The sequence below is a fragment of the Odontesthes bonariensis genome, chromosome 10, assembly GCF_027942865.1.
Source record: "Odontesthes bonariensis isolate fOdoBon6 chromosome 10, fOdoBon6.hap1, whole genome shotgun sequence".
NCBI classification, from domain to species: Eukaryota; Metazoa; Chordata; class Actinopteri; order Atheriniformes; family Atherinopsidae; genus Odontesthes; species Odontesthes bonariensis.
This window is the reverse complement of record NC_134515.1, coordinates 24,254,765-24,270,748: the sequence shown is the minus strand read 5'-3', so window position 1 is coordinate 24,270,748 and position 15,984 is coordinate 24,254,765. Positions and strand designations below refer to the sequence as shown.

General features: G+C 40.7%; 2 protein-coding genes across 3 annotated transcripts; one reads left to right on the top strand and one right to left on the bottom strand.

The window, feature by feature from the left end:
• Window positions 1-4,412: 4,412 nt before the first annotated feature.
• Window positions 4,413-7,775, bottom strand: ogg1 (8-oxoguanine DNA glycosylase). 2 transcript variants are annotated; one of them, XM_075475718.1, is made up of 8 exons: window positions 7,526-7,775; window positions 7,296-7,437; window positions 6,831-7,198; window positions 6,554-6,733; window positions 5,550-5,728; window positions 5,285-5,432; window positions 5,155-5,204; window positions 4,413-5,075 (listed from the first exon to the last, which is right to left on the bottom strand). In XM_075475718.1, exons 2-8 carry the CDS (start codon window positions 7,403-7,405, stop codon window positions 4,875-4,877), a joined length of 1,236 nt encoding a protein of 411 aa, XP_075331833.1. In that variant the 5' UTR covers window positions 7,406-7,437; window positions 7,526-7,775; the 3' UTR covers window positions 4,413-4,874. The 2 variants fall into 2 exon arrangements, with proteins under 2 accessions (XP_075331833.1, XP_075331832.1); XM_075475717.1 differs by having other exon boundaries at window positions 7,296-7,775.
• Window positions 7,776-8,000: 225 nt separating this feature from the next.
• qars1 (glutaminyl-tRNA synthetase 1) lies at window positions 8,001-15,234 on the top strand. Its single transcript, XM_075474772.1, has 23 exons — window positions 8,001-8,192; window positions 8,494-8,644; window positions 8,853-8,962; window positions 9,050-9,125; window positions 9,207-9,271; window positions 9,402-9,455; window positions 9,687-9,750; window positions 9,838-9,912; window positions 10,023-10,108; window positions 10,203-10,289; window positions 10,493-10,592; window positions 10,681-10,759; window positions 10,835-11,074; window positions 11,180-11,272; window positions 11,386-11,523; window positions 11,705-11,792; window positions 11,883-12,029; window positions 12,159-12,260; window positions 12,372-12,464; window positions 13,579-13,706; window positions 13,791-13,857; window positions 13,960-14,085; window positions 14,230-15,234. Exons 1-23 carry the CDS (start codon window positions 8,082-8,084, stop codon window positions 14,278-14,280), a joined length of 2,331 nt encoding a protein of 776 aa, XP_075330887.1. The 5' UTR covers window positions 8,001-8,081; the 3' UTR covers window positions 14,281-15,234.
• Window positions 15,235-15,984: the final 750 nt, after the last annotated feature.

Genomic DNA, 15,984 nt, shown 5'->3' with positions numbered 1-15,984 from the left:
GTCGGTGTGCATGTGTGCAACTAAACAAACTAAAAGCAGTCAATAAGTGTTTCCTCTCACTCAGGCGAACTCTCTTGTGAATTACAAACAGCCATGCGGGACGAGTTCTGGGGCATTTAAATGCTTCATAAGAAATTCATGAGATAATTGGAATGTTGCCGGTCCCACCATGTATCTATGCCCTGACACAATGTGACTTTGTTGTGATGTCAAAGCTTTCAGCTGGGCTCCAAATGAGTGTAATCTCACAGTTTTGACAGATTACCCGAAGCTTCATCCGATTTGATGTCAAAAACTGCTTTTTACAAACACGGAGGAATTATGAAACAACGGGGCACTGCAGACATGTAAAAGGCCCTCCACTCATCGAGGACCAAGACCCCTGGATGCAAAACAACTACAAATTATGAAGATATGATTTGTGTTTTTTTTTTTGTGTCTCCAGTTGTCTCCATCTTAGAGATGTTTTCCATAACTACAAGTCTTCTTGCAGTTGTTTTGAGTTTTCTTTTTGTCATTTTTTAGTCTCTTATTGTTCTTCTTTGTCTAATTTTGGTAGCCTGCTCAATTTCCCCTGATGTAAATTACTTCGTACCTCGTCATGTTCATTTTATGTCTTTTCCATGTCTTTTTCAATCATTTGGTTAAATATCTCCCCTCCAGCCTTGGTCATTTATGGACCACTTTAATATTTATGTACAAATATGGTAATTGTGTGTCCCTGTAGGCCCACTCAGTAAACAGGCTAGGGATGCACCGATCTGATATTTGGATCGGATATCGGTACCGATATTGAAGAAAATTTAAGATCGGCCATTGGTGATTTTATTTATTGTTTTTATTTTTATTTTTCCCTTGTCCTGTCCAGCTTTGGCATTCATCCAAGGGCCTTTTGCCCCCTCTAAAAAACTTTTTTTTTTGTTTTTTACCAAGCTAGAGAAGCTATTGTTTTGTTTAGATGCTTTTGAAATGGATGTTTAATTCCCATTTGCACTAAACTATATAAAGAGCTGATTGCTATTTATTTTGAATGTCTACCAATGTAGACATTCATTCTACCAATTGAATATCTACTGAAGCTATTGTTTTTTTTCTCAATTTCAGCTCCTTTATTATTTAATATTTTGTTTTACATTGGATTTTGAATCCCTAATTACACTGACTGAACCAGTTACACTAGTTATATTTTTATGGTTAAGATTATTTAACTGGTGCACAATTCTTAAATAAAGAAGTAATTCAGTACATTTATATCTGTTTATTTGTTTAAAAAAAATAGGAAAGAAATGTTTAAAGGGATGGTCCGCCTCTTTTGACATGAAGCTGTATGACATCCCATACTAACAATATCGTTTATGAACATTGACTTACCCCCTACTGCGTACTGTGAGCCGAGTTCCAGCCTTGTTTTGGCGTTGCAGAAAGTAGTCCGGCTAGTTGGCTGGAGTTTAAAAAATAAAGCGTCTTGCTTCTCAAAACAATATGCGTTCAAAAGAGTAATACATTTGCATCACAAAATCGTTCTCCAGGAAAAAGTCAGACCTCACAATCGCTTGGCGCTATTTTCTCTCCCTTCGCATCACTGCGTGTTGCCACCTGCTGGCAGCCGCACCTGTTACAGTGTTTACTGCTCAGAAGCAGGGGACTGCTCAGTCTGCACTTCGGTCTGCACAGTTTACACAGCCCGCATACATCATACAGCTTCATATCAAAAGAGGTTAACTATCCTTTTAAGTCAAGTCTGATGTTGCCTTGCACAAAAGAATGATCCCAGTCTTTTCCACACAATGAAACTTACCGTTTGTTACCATAATTCCACGTTGTTTTCCGGTATCGGATCGTATCGGCCGATACTAAACCTCAGATATCGGTATTGGAGTTGAAAAAAGCGGATCGGTGCATCCCTAAAACAGGCCATTTATTTTTCTTTTCTTTAAGCCGTACATCTGATATAATGTTAGAGCTCCTCTCTGCTGGTTCCTATGGGGGAAGTTTAAGCTATAAACAAAATCAGAGTTCAGAAGTATCTGAAGCTTTCTCAATGAGCACATTCTCTGGAGTTAGCCTCACAGACAGACACAATGACCACACATGGAAGTCATGCTACCCCACACACCTATACATAACAGGGAGTATATTTGCACCATCTCTGTCTGGGAATGTTTTGAATTCATTCTACTCAACTGGAACTGTGTTTTCCTTTCAGTCTATTAGACATTGAATCACAAGCTGAAAAACGGGGATTTTATTAAATGGTAGAAAGTATTAGATTAGACACATGATGCCGCTTCCATTAAAAAGAACCGTGCTAATCTCCATCCACACACTCCTGAGTTAAGAAAGATTGAAATCTAAACCACCTCTCTAAACTCTGTGTTTTGAGTCTTTCTCTTTGTAAGCCCCCCCCCCCCCCCCCCCCCCCAATTACCCAATTATAAGGCTATAATTGGGTATATTGCAAACACTGATTTCTCCATTGCGCCACTGACTAATCGTCATTTGTCAGGCATTTAAATCAAATGATTACATCAAAAGATCACAATTACATCAAAAGTTGTAGTATCCATTATCAGTTTTGCTGATGATTTTTCAACTCAGCTAAGACAGTATACTGGTGAAACCTGTATCACCCAATGACTGAATAGCATGGCTAACCTTAACCTCAGTAATAAGCATTTGTTGTAGGTAACACCCCTTGCACAGGAGAAACAAAGGAGTTTTATCATCAATCAAATGTTGAAACTGAGAAACTTTCAGAGGTTTGAGTCTTTCAGAAGTAAAAATGGAGAGGGGTTAAACAGAGGAGCACTGCATGTGAAAATAGCTGCTGTTTCTTGAAGAATTAGTTTTTTTTAAACATACATAATACATAATACTACATAATATCCTTTAAAGATTAAAATAATCCAGAGATATCTTTGCAAGCAAAAGACATGCCTAAAACAGGCCGTCTGCATGACAAACAAATATGATTCTGGAGTGCATATCACTGCATCCATAAAAGTACATAAAACTTGCATACAAATATAAAAGTTTGATAATGATTAACCCTGAATTTTCTGGGTTGAACGTATAATGCAAAATGTTGGTAGACAGAAACATATACAGAATGAGCTTCTTCTTTTGTTTGCTCTACATTTTTGTAAAGAGCAATAAGAAAGACATTTGTTATGTTGATTTTATATTATATTCCATTTAAAGTAAGGTTTAAAAGATATCTTAATCATTGCATTCTGGTTTGATTTAAATTTTCCCTGCTGCCCAATCTTTAGGGAACAGGTTTGGCTTTATATAATTTCTGATTAGTTTTTTTTACGCATATGAGCCACTTAAGAGAGAACCTGATTTTGAACACAATCTTAATAACAACTCTCCAGAACCACCTCTGCCATCGCCTTCCGGAAACAGAGAGGATATGCCCCGAGCTGAAGCTCCAACAGTGGCCCCTCCTGGTACTTGTAGGAAGAGATGATGTCCTTTACTCACTTTACTAAGTACGCACATTGAGGTCTTTCAAATGAACAACCCTCGAAGGCAAAACACAAGCTGAGACTCATGTTTTACATAATACACAAGCCTCTGATGCTTTAGCCTGCTCAGTGTGTCCACTAAAATTCCTGTCTTTACCCCCTGCACACTTTCACCTTTCCCCCCATTTCTCCCTATTTTGCCTTATTTATTTTCTTAGATGACTATTTTTTATTCTGCTCCTCTTCTCCGCTGCCCTGCAGCTGGCCCCCAGCTTGCACCTAGCTCAACTGGAACAGGGATAAAAGCTGACTCACATATTAATTAACTTGCATGGCTGCACTCTGTTCCACAAATAAAACTCAGCGACGGATGTAAGACATGCCCATACAGATGCATGCACAGATGCAGCAACCACTTATGCAATACATCTACTTGCTTGAGCAAACACATCAGGAGACATTTGTCAAATTAGGGGTTGATGATCCTGTGCGCTGCTGCCACATTTGAGAAAGAGTCTTCTCCGTTTCTTCTAAAGAAATAAAAAATATTGCTGGGTCATTGCTTTAAAGGGACAGTAATGCTTCAAAAACCCAAAGAGACACGGCCATGTTGTCACCAGAGACAGTCGCGCTGGCCCCAAGCACTGACAGAAGATAACTGCAATCCCTGCTATAAAAAGATCAGCTGACACAGTCCATCCATGCCTATAGATAAACATACAGACACTTTGGCACTTCATATCCACCCAGTCAAGCTACTTTTCACGATCCAGCGCACAACGATACTGTTGTGATGCGAGGATTTCTCTGAAGAAACACAAAACATTTCAGCATCCCGTGACCTCTTCTTACATGCACACAAATGCAAAGAAAGGTCGGCACACAGTGGAATGAGAGCCGGGAGGCTTGTTTGGAAATGATTCACAAAAGCAAATACTGCAGCTTGTTCTTGTATTAAAAAAAAAGTAGAAAAAAGAAAAAAAGAAAATAAAAAGGCTAAAGTAAATGGACCACTATAGTCCTTCGGAGCACCGTTCAGTAATGTGTGCTGTCACCTACAGGCCATTTTAGTAACATTTTACATATCTCATAGCCAACTAGACAGTGGTTATTTTAGTGGGCTTAACAACTGTTTTGATATGTTCTAAAAAAATAAATACACTCAGTGAACACTGTAAAGTACAAAAAGTATATTTCATATTTACAAAACAAAGTCACCAATGCCTTGATTTTTCAGTGGAGAGCTCACAGTGAGGAAAAAGCACAGTCAACGCATATAGATTAAAAAACCCTGAGATGTTGCACAGCAACTCGTTCTATGTCAGGTTTTTTGAATAGTTAACCAACTGCACATTTCATTTTAATGGGTTTTCAAATACAGCTCGATCAGTAAATTGTGTGATCTCATATTAGAAGCATATCAGCCCCTATTTCTTCACTTGCATTTTTTTTTTTTTTTTTCATGTTTGTCCCATCTCCATCAAACTCTCTTTTTATTGTTGATTTCCTGCACTTTTCTCCTTCCTCTTCCTCCTCCTTCGGCTGCTTCAGATGTGCGGCTTCTTTGAGGCTCTGGAACTTCTTGAGGTCAGCACAGAACAACACCTGAAACAGGCAGAAACAGCGGTCGTAACAGCGAACGGACCGACTGCGAGAGACAGAAAATCAAAGGCCGATAACTCACCGAATGCGCCCAGCCGGCGTACGGCCCCCATAGCTTTCTAAAAAAGTCTCCTGTGTGGAAACAGTTGATAAGACATTGTGTTAGTGGATGAAGAGGACCAATACTTCAAAGAAGGTGTGCGAATACTAACCGATTCCTTTGTGGAGTTTATCTGTGAGGCTCTTTTGTCCCTTATCAGCAGCATACTTATAGTCCCGCTTAGCAATCTGCCACACGTGTGTATCCACGGGGACGGCCTCTGACTTATCCATAGACATAAGACACACACAGTCTGCCACCTACACCGTGAAACAAAACCTTGATTAGACGCTGCTATCATTATTTCACGTCATAATATTTGCCCCCATTAATATCAATGAACTGTGAGAGGCGAACTGCTTCTTTTCCTGCTGTACCTTGGTGCCAACGCCAGGGAGAGTCCGAAGAGCATCACGGGCCTCAAGATACGGGACTCTGCGTAAACCCTCAAGCCACTGGAGCCCGTGGGTGTGCAGGATTTGCTTTGCACTCTGCTGGAGGAACCGGGCCCTGTATCCAAAGCCGAGATCCCTGAGTCGCGCCTCGACGCTGCCATCTGCCGATTAGAGCAGAGAGAACAACATAAATAAGTGAGAGGTGAAAAAAGACACTTAATTGTTCAACTAGAACCAATTTTTAAACCTTAATATAAATGTCCAGAAAAAATGTGCTTCAGGACATATGAAGAGCAAAATAAGCCATTAACGCCGTGGCTGAAGATTTCTGCTCTGTATCTGCAGAGCACCACCTACACCTCAGAAAGGCGTATGTTCTACGAAATCTGTGGCATATACCAAGTCTTACTTCTTGGAGGTTGGTGCTTTTTTTTTGCTTTTTTCCATGCGGAAAAACACACACAAAAAAAGCAATAACATGTTGTTGGGTATTCTGAAACTGCATTTTCTGCTTTTTTCTTATTTTTTTTCAACTTTATGTTAAATTATGTTTATTATCCTAAATGTAGTGTTTTCTGTTTTCAATATTCTGTTGTTTTATTATGCTCTTTGATACTTTATATTTTTGTTATCCTGAAACGGTGTTTTGTGACGAGCTGTCATGTTTTTCTTTCTGTTGCGTTTATGGTTGAGTTTCTAAAATCTCAGACCACTAGACCACTAGAAACAGCTGTGCAAAATATTGAATCTTGAGGGAAAAAGAAAAAGAAAGAAGGACAGCAAGAACTTATTTGTAATAAAATCTAGTACTCTCTCTACAGCTACGTTTTCTACCACTTAAGTATTAACACAGTAATAAAAGTAAAGGGGCAAAAACTATTCGAGGGGGACTTGAGAGACCCAGAGAACCCTGCATGTCTAACATTAATGCTGCCGACAGGATTATAAATTAATGTGTGAAGTCCATGGCAAAGATTTTAATGCACCTGCAAGTGCAGACAGGGTAGGAAAGTCATAGTAGGAGGTTTGATCCAGCTGGCAGAGTGGTGCACCCAGGTTTTCACACAGTCTCTCCACCATTCCCTGAATACGGGAGATGTGGTTGTTGGAGGTGCAAATGAAGGAAAACAGGCATTCAGTGGGGTCCTGGCGCAGCATTCGCACACCTGGAGGAACACCAAACGATACGACCAACACATGTGACAAAACATTGTGTCTCACTGCCAATAAATAATGTACATTCATAAATAAACATAGGCTGACCTGTGAAGATGTCTGCAATCTGCTTGAAGTGGCAGTCAGCTGCTCCCCATTCCTTGTATAGATCGCCCAGCTTCACATGCAGCTGGAAGTAGTCTCTCAGCATATCTGCCTCCACATCACTGTTCTGTTCAGTGGTCACAGCAAGTGGCTCCTCTTCGTCCTTCCACGGAGCATCTTTAAAGCGCTTCTTCTCGGCCCTGTTTCCCTCCTGGAGAGAAACGCCAGCTCTCCTCTTATTGTCACCTCCCTCCTTCTGCTCGCCCTGGTTTGTGTAGACCTGGTACCAAAGAGTGTCATCTGTCTGAGTCAGAGTCCACACTCGCCCTCTCATCACACCGGTCCAGTGCCCCTCTGCAGTTTCTCTCCAGCTACGGGATGAGACGTGCGTTAATGAAAACACCAATAGGATGAATAACACTGTTGTACTGGCTGTTAAAAGGCTGTATCTGAGTCTGACCAACCCACCGGAAAGACTGTCCACAGGCAAGAGTGAGATCCAGACGTAGTTCTGATTTCGAACAAGCCACAGATCTCCACATTTTGGCCCCCGACGACAACACTGCATGTTTGGCCATACTTGATTTGACGCTCGTAACCACCCTGCTGTCTGTTTAGACGTTAAAACTCATGTTCACTGACTCACCACAGTATCTGGATCAAACAAAACGCAACAAGGCGGAATTCAATTGACGTACAGCAGATAACAACAAAACAATTCACGCGAAATGAATTCGCTGGGTTCTATACTGTTGAACAGCTCATTTAAAATAACTTTCACGGAGTTAACTTGGGGTTGATTATGACGGACATCAAAAACCTTATGCTGCGTTTGAAAGATGCACACATTCCATAGAAAAAGTTTTCGGAAGGAGCTAAGATGATATATTTGTAAATATAAGTTTTATATAGGATGAACAATCATTGATTATAGTCTAGATTTCAAGTTTATTGCCGGAAATGAACAAAATCTCAATCTGATGCAACATTACTCTGATTCCGGTAGCCCCTCCCTCGCTGATCATAACAAACTGATGATTGGCTCTGTTGTTCATAGTAGGCGGGTAGGTTTATCAAACTTATTTACAATTGGTCAACACTATCTTCGCCTGCAGTTTCTTATTGGCTAATATGTTTGTACTATTTTTTTTCAATCGGCAGTGTTCAGGAAGTCGTCCCTTGCTCTTTCTCTATTAAGTCAACCAGTGTGTGGTGGTGGCGTGTTTGTGTGGTTCCGAGTAACCTGCTGGACTAATGGCGGATACATTGACACTCTTCACCTCCATTGGGCTCAGTGAACAGAAAGCGAAAGAAACTCTGAAAAATGAAGCTCTGAGTGCCGCACTTAAGGACTCTATTAGTCAGGTAAATGCTATCGGGGACAGCTATGAAATGTTGCTGACATGCTGTATTTAGCTCACTTGTATCCACTTTTAGTTTTCTTTCTATTTGAAAGATACTGTAGTTTTGCATTATCATGGCTCACTTCTTTCATTTTCATAACTTTGATCTATGTTGATATGGATATACTTTTCATACTCATTTCCTTGTTTGCAAACAATCACGTCTTTCCCTAGTTTGTCCTATATTAAACACAGCCCATTAAGCAGGGTTTTGAAGGGGAGACTAATTCAATTCTGGTCTTTTTTAAATTCAATTTCATTAGGCACAGCGTCTCCATGGGGCATCAGGAGTGGACAAAGCCATGGGCACATTGCTGTACAGTATGGCTTCTCGCCTTAAAGACACCAAACGCCTGGCCTTTCTCACGGACAGTATTACCCAGCGCAAAATCTGCACAGAGCTCCAGCTGGCTGGTAATTTATGACATATTTTTACACGTTGCATGTCGACTAGTGAAATACCGTATCGGTGTGACCATAGGCAAACATGGGGAAGTTTACAGAACAATAGTAAAAATGCAATACACAAGGAGAATCGACACCAGCCTGATGTCTCAATGAACCATATTAATTGATTTACCTGCCAGCTTATTGATATTTCTATCCCAATGTTTCTTTGCAGCTGCTTTGGACTTTGTGAAGAGTCATCCTCACGACCCCATCAGCCAGAAGGAGTTTGATGAAGCATGTGGAGTGGGCATAGTCATAACACCTGAGCAGATTGAGGATGGAGTAAGTAATCTCTTGCTGACTGAAAGCATCCCTTTTTGCAAGTTTTACCAACCAAGAGGTGTTTAGTGACAGTGAAATGTCATGCAGGTCGAGTCTGTGGTCAAGAAGCACAAGGAACAGCTGTTAAAGGAGAGGTACCGCTTCAACATGGGACTCCTAATGGGTATGATCTCACACTTACTTGTTTTGAATCTTATTGCAGCCATACCAGAGCTGAGAATGTTTGACTCTGTGTCTGTTGTAGGTGAAGCACGTTCAGCCCTTAAGTGGGCTGATGGAAAGGTGATCAAAAATGAGGTGGACATGCAGGTGTGTGTTTTTTTTGGGGGGGGCGGGGCACTTTTTGTCAGTAGAAATGCATCTGTTGTTGTGATTGAATACTTGCGGCTGGCTTTGTCTCACTGCATAATGTAACAATCTGTGGCTTTTGGTCTTAAAGGTTCTGCACCTCTTAGGACCCAAAACAGAAGCTGACCTGGAGAAGAAACCTAAGGTAAGCCGGCGCCCCGGGCACCTCAACATTTCTGAAGGCAGTTACTCAGAGATGGACTCTACAACTTTAAATGTCCCACTCGCTTCCACCATACAGGACAATGCTTTCCCCAGCTGTTGGTTGTTTTATTTTGGGGTGCAGATGTATAATTCTATGCTAGTTTGATGCAATGCTACTTCTCTTGGTACAATCACTGCAACGCAATTGTTTTTATTTCTGATCTTTTTGTAGCCGCAGAAGGCGAAAGTGGCGGAGAATGATGTCAAAGCAAAGAAAGAGGAGGCTGCAGCAAATGGTAAGCAGAAGGCAAAGCAAACAGGAGTGCATTTAACTTTTTGGGGTTTACTACACAAGTATCTCAAACTGCTCATTGGTTGTTCAGGTGATGTTATGTCCGGGGAGGGAAAGTCTCTAATGGAGCAGCTCAGAGGAGAGGCACTGAAGTTTCATAAACCGGGTGAAGGAAAATGCACTTGAAATATCTAAATTAGGTGGCATCTTGTTGCGTTTAAATGCATTTATTTACTCACTTTTTTTTTACTTTTCATTTTGCTCTCCGTGATGCAGGAGAGAATTACAAAACTGAGGGTTATGTGGTTGCACCAAACACAATGAACCTACTTAAGAAGCACGTGGAGATCACTGGTGGCCAGGTACAAACTTTAGAATTGCTCATCTTAACAAAGGAAAGGAAATAAAAAGGATCGATTTCACTTTTCTCTATTTCGTGTGTCTTTACTTCTTCAGATCCGCACCCGTTTTCCTCCCGAGCCCAATGGTATCCTTCACATTGGACATGCCAAAGCCATCAACTTCAATTTTGGCTACGCAAAGGTACAAGCCGTTTTGTTCTTTGCCATGACTGTAAATGCTGCTCAACCTTTTAAAGGACTTTCTGTCACCCGGCACGCCGTGGTTTTCGAACCAATTTAGCTGCATACATTTTTGCTTCGTATAAGCAGGTGTACATGAAGCAAAGCTGGGATTGCTGCCATCCGACTGATTTTAGTGGCTCTAAACCTCAACTCTTCCTGTAGGCAAACCACGGAATTTGTTTCCTGAGGTATGACGATACGAATCCTGAGAAGGAGGAGGAAAAGTACTTCACTGCCATCAAGGACATGGTGGAGTGGCTGGGTGAGTTTAATTAGTTTGATGTGGTGTTTTTGGGCACCCTGCGTTCATTAAGCCATTTTTTTTTAGAAGTGCCACTGTGTTACTACAGGTTACAAACCGTATGCGGTCACACACGCGTCGGACAACTTTCAGAAGCTCTACGAACTTGCTTTGGATCTTATTCGCAGGTGAGTGGAGCTTGTGTGCATGCTTGTACGCGTGTGAATAGAAGGTGGTTGATTCCACTCTTTGTCTGCGTTCAGGGGTCATGCGTACGTGTGCCATCAGAAGGGCGAGGAGCTGAAGGGCCATAACGTTCCTGCCTCACCCTGGAGAGACCGCCCCGCTGAAGAGTCCCTAGTGTTGTTTGAGAGGATGAAAAAGGGCCTGTTTGCTGAGGGAGAGGCCACACTAAGGATGAAGATGGTCATGGAAGATGGAAAGATGGACCCTGTGGCGTATCGAATCAAATACACGCCTCATCATCGGACTGGAGACGAATGGTATGAAAACATGAGTTGAAGTACTTTTAAAATCATTTTTAGCCTAATTTTAATATTTCATCTTTCTGATTTCCTACTACTCGCTCCTCTTTTCTCCCTATTTAGGTGCATCTACCCCACTTATGACTACACCCACTGTCTGTGTGACTCTATAGAACACATCACACACTCGCTGTGCACCAAAGAGTTTCAGGCCAGGTCTGTGTGGATTCTATGATCTGTGTGTGAACCTAATATTAACCTTCTGTTTTTGGCCAGTTGTCTGACGTTCACGTTGACTTTTTCTTTATTGTTTCCTCTTGGCCACTCAGGCGTTCTTCTTATTACTGGCTGTGTAATTCCCTGGACGTGTACTGCCCTGTTCAGTGGGAATATGGACGCTTGAACCTCACCTACACCGTTGTGTCCAAGAGGAAAATAATCAAGCTGGTTGAGACTGGTGTTGTCAAGTAAAGGAGCATTTCTTTTTGCTATTTTTTATTTTTTTTTCCCAGCCTGATTGTTGTTTTTAGTTTCAGTATTGCTGTATGATACTCTCCTCTTTTATTGGCTGGCTAGCATTGTCAACACAACACATTGTATGTTGTTTCTGTTTTACATGTGAGCGAAATGCTGCTTTTCTGATTGCAGAGACTGGGACGATCCCAGACTCTTCACTCTGACTGCGCTCAGGAGAAGAGGTTTCCCCTCAGAGGCCATCAATAACTTCTGTGCTCGGGTATGCAGAATAGATGGAACAACGATCCGCTGGATGGAGCAAAAAGTACTTGAATTCTGTGGCGTAACAATGTGTCGTATACTCTTACAGGTTGGAGTCACAGTTTCCCAGACTACAACAGAGCCCCATATGCTGGAGTCATGTGTGAGGGATGTGCTGAATGACACTGCTCCTCGAGCCATGGCTGTGCTGGAGCCGCTCAAAGTCACCATCACTAACCTCTCTGAGAGCGCAAAGGTTTGTACAGCAGATAACTTACAGATACCCAGACGGTACACATCAGAGTGCCTTCTGAGGAATTTCTTCTGTTCTCCTTTTACATATCTAACCTCATGAAATAACCCCTCTGTTGGTTTGTAATTTCAGTCGGATGTACGTGTACCGGACTTTCCCGCCAATGAGGCTAAGGGCAGCCACACGGTTGCGTTCACACGAACAATCTTCATCGAACAGGCCGACTTCAGAGAGGTTAGAGAGAGGGAGAGAAAAAAAAAGCCAATGAAAACGCATGAAAGTATTTCTCTGTGCAGGTTTGGAAATGTGGATGGAGGATAATCATAAATTTGTCGCCTTTTGCAGGTGATGGAGAAGGGCTACAAGCGTCTGACTCCAGAACAGCCTGTAGGGCTGAGACATGCTGGGTATGTCATCTCTGTCCAGAAGGTCATCAAGGTAAGATTCAAAGTAGTTTCCCTCAGTAGCCCTTAAAGGGAAAGGGAAAATGAATCCTGATGAACATTTTTTCTAAGGTTGAATTATTATTTATGTCACCCCTCAAAGATATAACAAGATATATACACCTGTACATATATGCACTCAAATGGATTTTGTGCTGCCACCCGAACCTTGTTTTTTATATGAAAACATGTGATTTTAAGTCCTCTGCAATAGTTTGCATGGATTTCTTTACAATAAGATTTCAGTTTATCTTTTGTAATTTCCACACATGAACTGCAGTCCTGCAATATATTACATATTACATATTACAGAGTTTACTTTGACAGGTCTCTGGTGTCAAGTCTGGAAAATGTCTGAATGAGTCCTTGTGTTAATAGATCAGGCGATATTTCCCCAGAGAGTTCATGGCAAGCAAGTGTGCGAGCTGATAACAGTCGCTGGGTTAGTGTTGCTCGGTTCTCCCTGTGGATTTATTTACTTCATGTATTCTGTGGTTATGCAATATATTAGAACTTTCTACCCAGGTGTTATCAGTCCAGTGCAGTTTGAATGGAGGGGTGAGGGTGGGGTCACTGTTTACATGATGGCTATGAAAGCTTGAGCGCATCATGCCTTTGCCATGTTGCAAAAAGATTTAGGGAATCCCCAATTCTTTTGTCTTTCTTTTTTTTTTTTTTAAGCAAATGGGATGGGGAGAGAGCTGGTTGCAAAGAAAGGAGGGTATTTGCTCCAATCCGTTTTATCCAGTTGACACTTTACATATGCTGTCAGGTCACACAGGTCCATTTTCTCATGCAGGGAAAAGCAAGCGCAGGCTGGGAAAGTAGGAAAGAGGGACAACGATAATCTGTAGGTGACACTGTGCAGAGGCTGATTATGATGGTCCTGTGAGTGTTTGCTACACGGTTCAGTTATACTCCGAGAGGAATTGTCGAGGATGCAGAATAGTAGCACAAAGAGAAAAATCTCAGAACACCCACCTGGTTATGGACTTAGCCGACCACGTAATCGCCCAACTTTAATGCCTTATCTTGAATATGATGCATTTCACATTCCCTCTGTTTCACGTTCCCAAGCACACGTCCTGCACTCTTCTCTTCTTAATTAGGACTCTCAGGGGGAAGTGGTGGAACTGGAGGTGACCTGCTGCAGTTCTGAAACTGCAGAGAAACCAAAGGCCTTCATCCACTGGGTCAGTCAGCCGCTGGTGTGCGAAGTGCGTCTTTATGAAAGACTGTAAGTCACGTTTCACCACTCTCATTCCCCACCAAAAAACTTTCTGCGTAGAAACTTAACTGAAAGTTCTCTCTGTTTTTGTAGCTTCCTGCACAAGCATCCAGAGGATCCATCTGAAGTGCCCAATGGCTTCCTAAGCGACATCAACCCTGTGAGTACCTGCGAGTATCTGTATCAGAAATGCTTGGATTGATGGAGACGTTTCAACGGGGGGGGGGCTGACTCTTTATTTCTTCCCTCTTTTTTTCCTTAGAATTCCCTGCAGGTGATCAGCAGTGCCTTAGTGGATACCTCAGTCAAAGGAGCAAAAGCTTTGGACAAATTTCAGTTTGAGAGAGTTGGATACTTCTCCCTGGACCCCGACAGCACCGCCAACAAGGTACAGAAAGACCAAGCGACTTTAAATCCACACCGTTTATGGTAGCTTCATATGAGAGATTATCTGTACATTTACACTGGATCTGGGTTGAAAATGTGGGAATTAGGAGCACTAACTGCACCTGTGATCTTCTCTTCTCTGCAGCTCATCTTCAACAGAACCGTCACCCTCAAAGAAGACCCTGGGAAGATCTGATTGACTCAAGATCAAGCTGCCCTTCCTGCTTTTCCAGAAAATATGTCCAAATTGCTTTCATTGCTTCTTATGTAATATCAGCGAGAGAGAGAGAGAGAGAGAGATATATATATATATATATATATATATAGATTTCTATATATAACATTTATGCTAAAGGTCCTTATTGAACAGTGATCAAAGTTGCTTTAATTTAAAAAAAAAAAAAAAAAAAAAATTAAATAATTCAATTTAATAAAAATAAAAAACTAATTCATAGAATAAAAAAAAAGAAAAAAAAAAGACTCAACATTGACTGGTACGACTAATACACTGCAGAGTTGGCTTTTACTGTATTTCTTCAGATGGCAGTTATGTACCTGAAGTACCATTTGGAAATGTTGAGACCAAATAGACGGCACTTCATTTGACCCTTCTCCGCTATAGCTCTCTATATATATATATATATATATATATATATATATATGTATATATATATATATATATATATATATAGAGAGAGCTATAGCCGTCTATTTGGTCTCAACATTTCCAAATGGTACTTCAGGTACATAACTGCCATCTGAAGAAATACAGTAAAAGCCAACTCTGCATTGTATTAGTCGTACCAGTCAATGTTGAGTCTTTTTTTTTTTCTTTTTTTTTATTCTATGAATTAGTTTTTTATTTTTATTAAATTGAATTATTTAATTTTTTTTTTTTTTTTTTTTTTTTAAATTAAAGCAACTTTGATCACTGTTCAATAAGGACCTTTAGCATAAATGTTATATATAGAAATCTATCTATATATATATATATATATATATATACTCTCAGCTGGTATTACATAGAGGAAATGCTCTCAAATGCCATATTTGATTTTTCTTACAAAAGCGGTGGCTAACTGCTAGCCCACCATGTGTTTTTAAGATCCTTTTGGCAGGATAAAAGAATAAATAACATTATAAAAAAATATATTATTTGTCCTTGTGGAAATTATTGGGAATACGCATTTTCATATCGGTTTAAATATGCAGTCATTTTAACAAATGTTTGATGTGGTATAACAACTATTGTAATGCAAAAAGAGAGGAAAAAATCCTAGGTCCAGGCACTTCAGTTGATTTAAAAAGTCCAAAACAATCTTTATTAGGTGGGCTAGTACATTAAAAATATTGTGATGCTTTTTTCAGCGTTTGTTATGTTGTTTTTTTTTATTCTTTGCTGAGTACAACTCATGTTCCCGTCTTGGCACTGTAATCTGACAGTTATGTAAAACTTTAATCACAAATGACCATTGAAATGATAGGTGGAACACTAGAATTTTCTTCAGTATTTGTAATTTTCACAAAGAATCCCATGTATTGCCATATAAACCGCAACGTTTAGAGTTTAAAGGATCAGTACAACTTTTTCACAGACTTTAGGTTGCAAAATAATTTCTTCGCTATGTTTTATTCATCAGTTAAAGCTGTATAATTCGTCCCACTTTCCTATATAAGTAGTGGAAATTTGAAATGAGTACAGTACTATTGCATGTCTTTTATCCATAACATTGAGCAATGTGGGTTCTCATACCATGCCACAATGTCGTACGTGGGAATTAACCCTCAACTGCCCAGAGCTTCCCAGGCACCGCCTAAACATTCGGTGCATCTCTTTGCGACTACCTTAAAAGATTCGGAGGCCAATTAACCACTAGGAGCGTTTCTCTGGCATAACTGT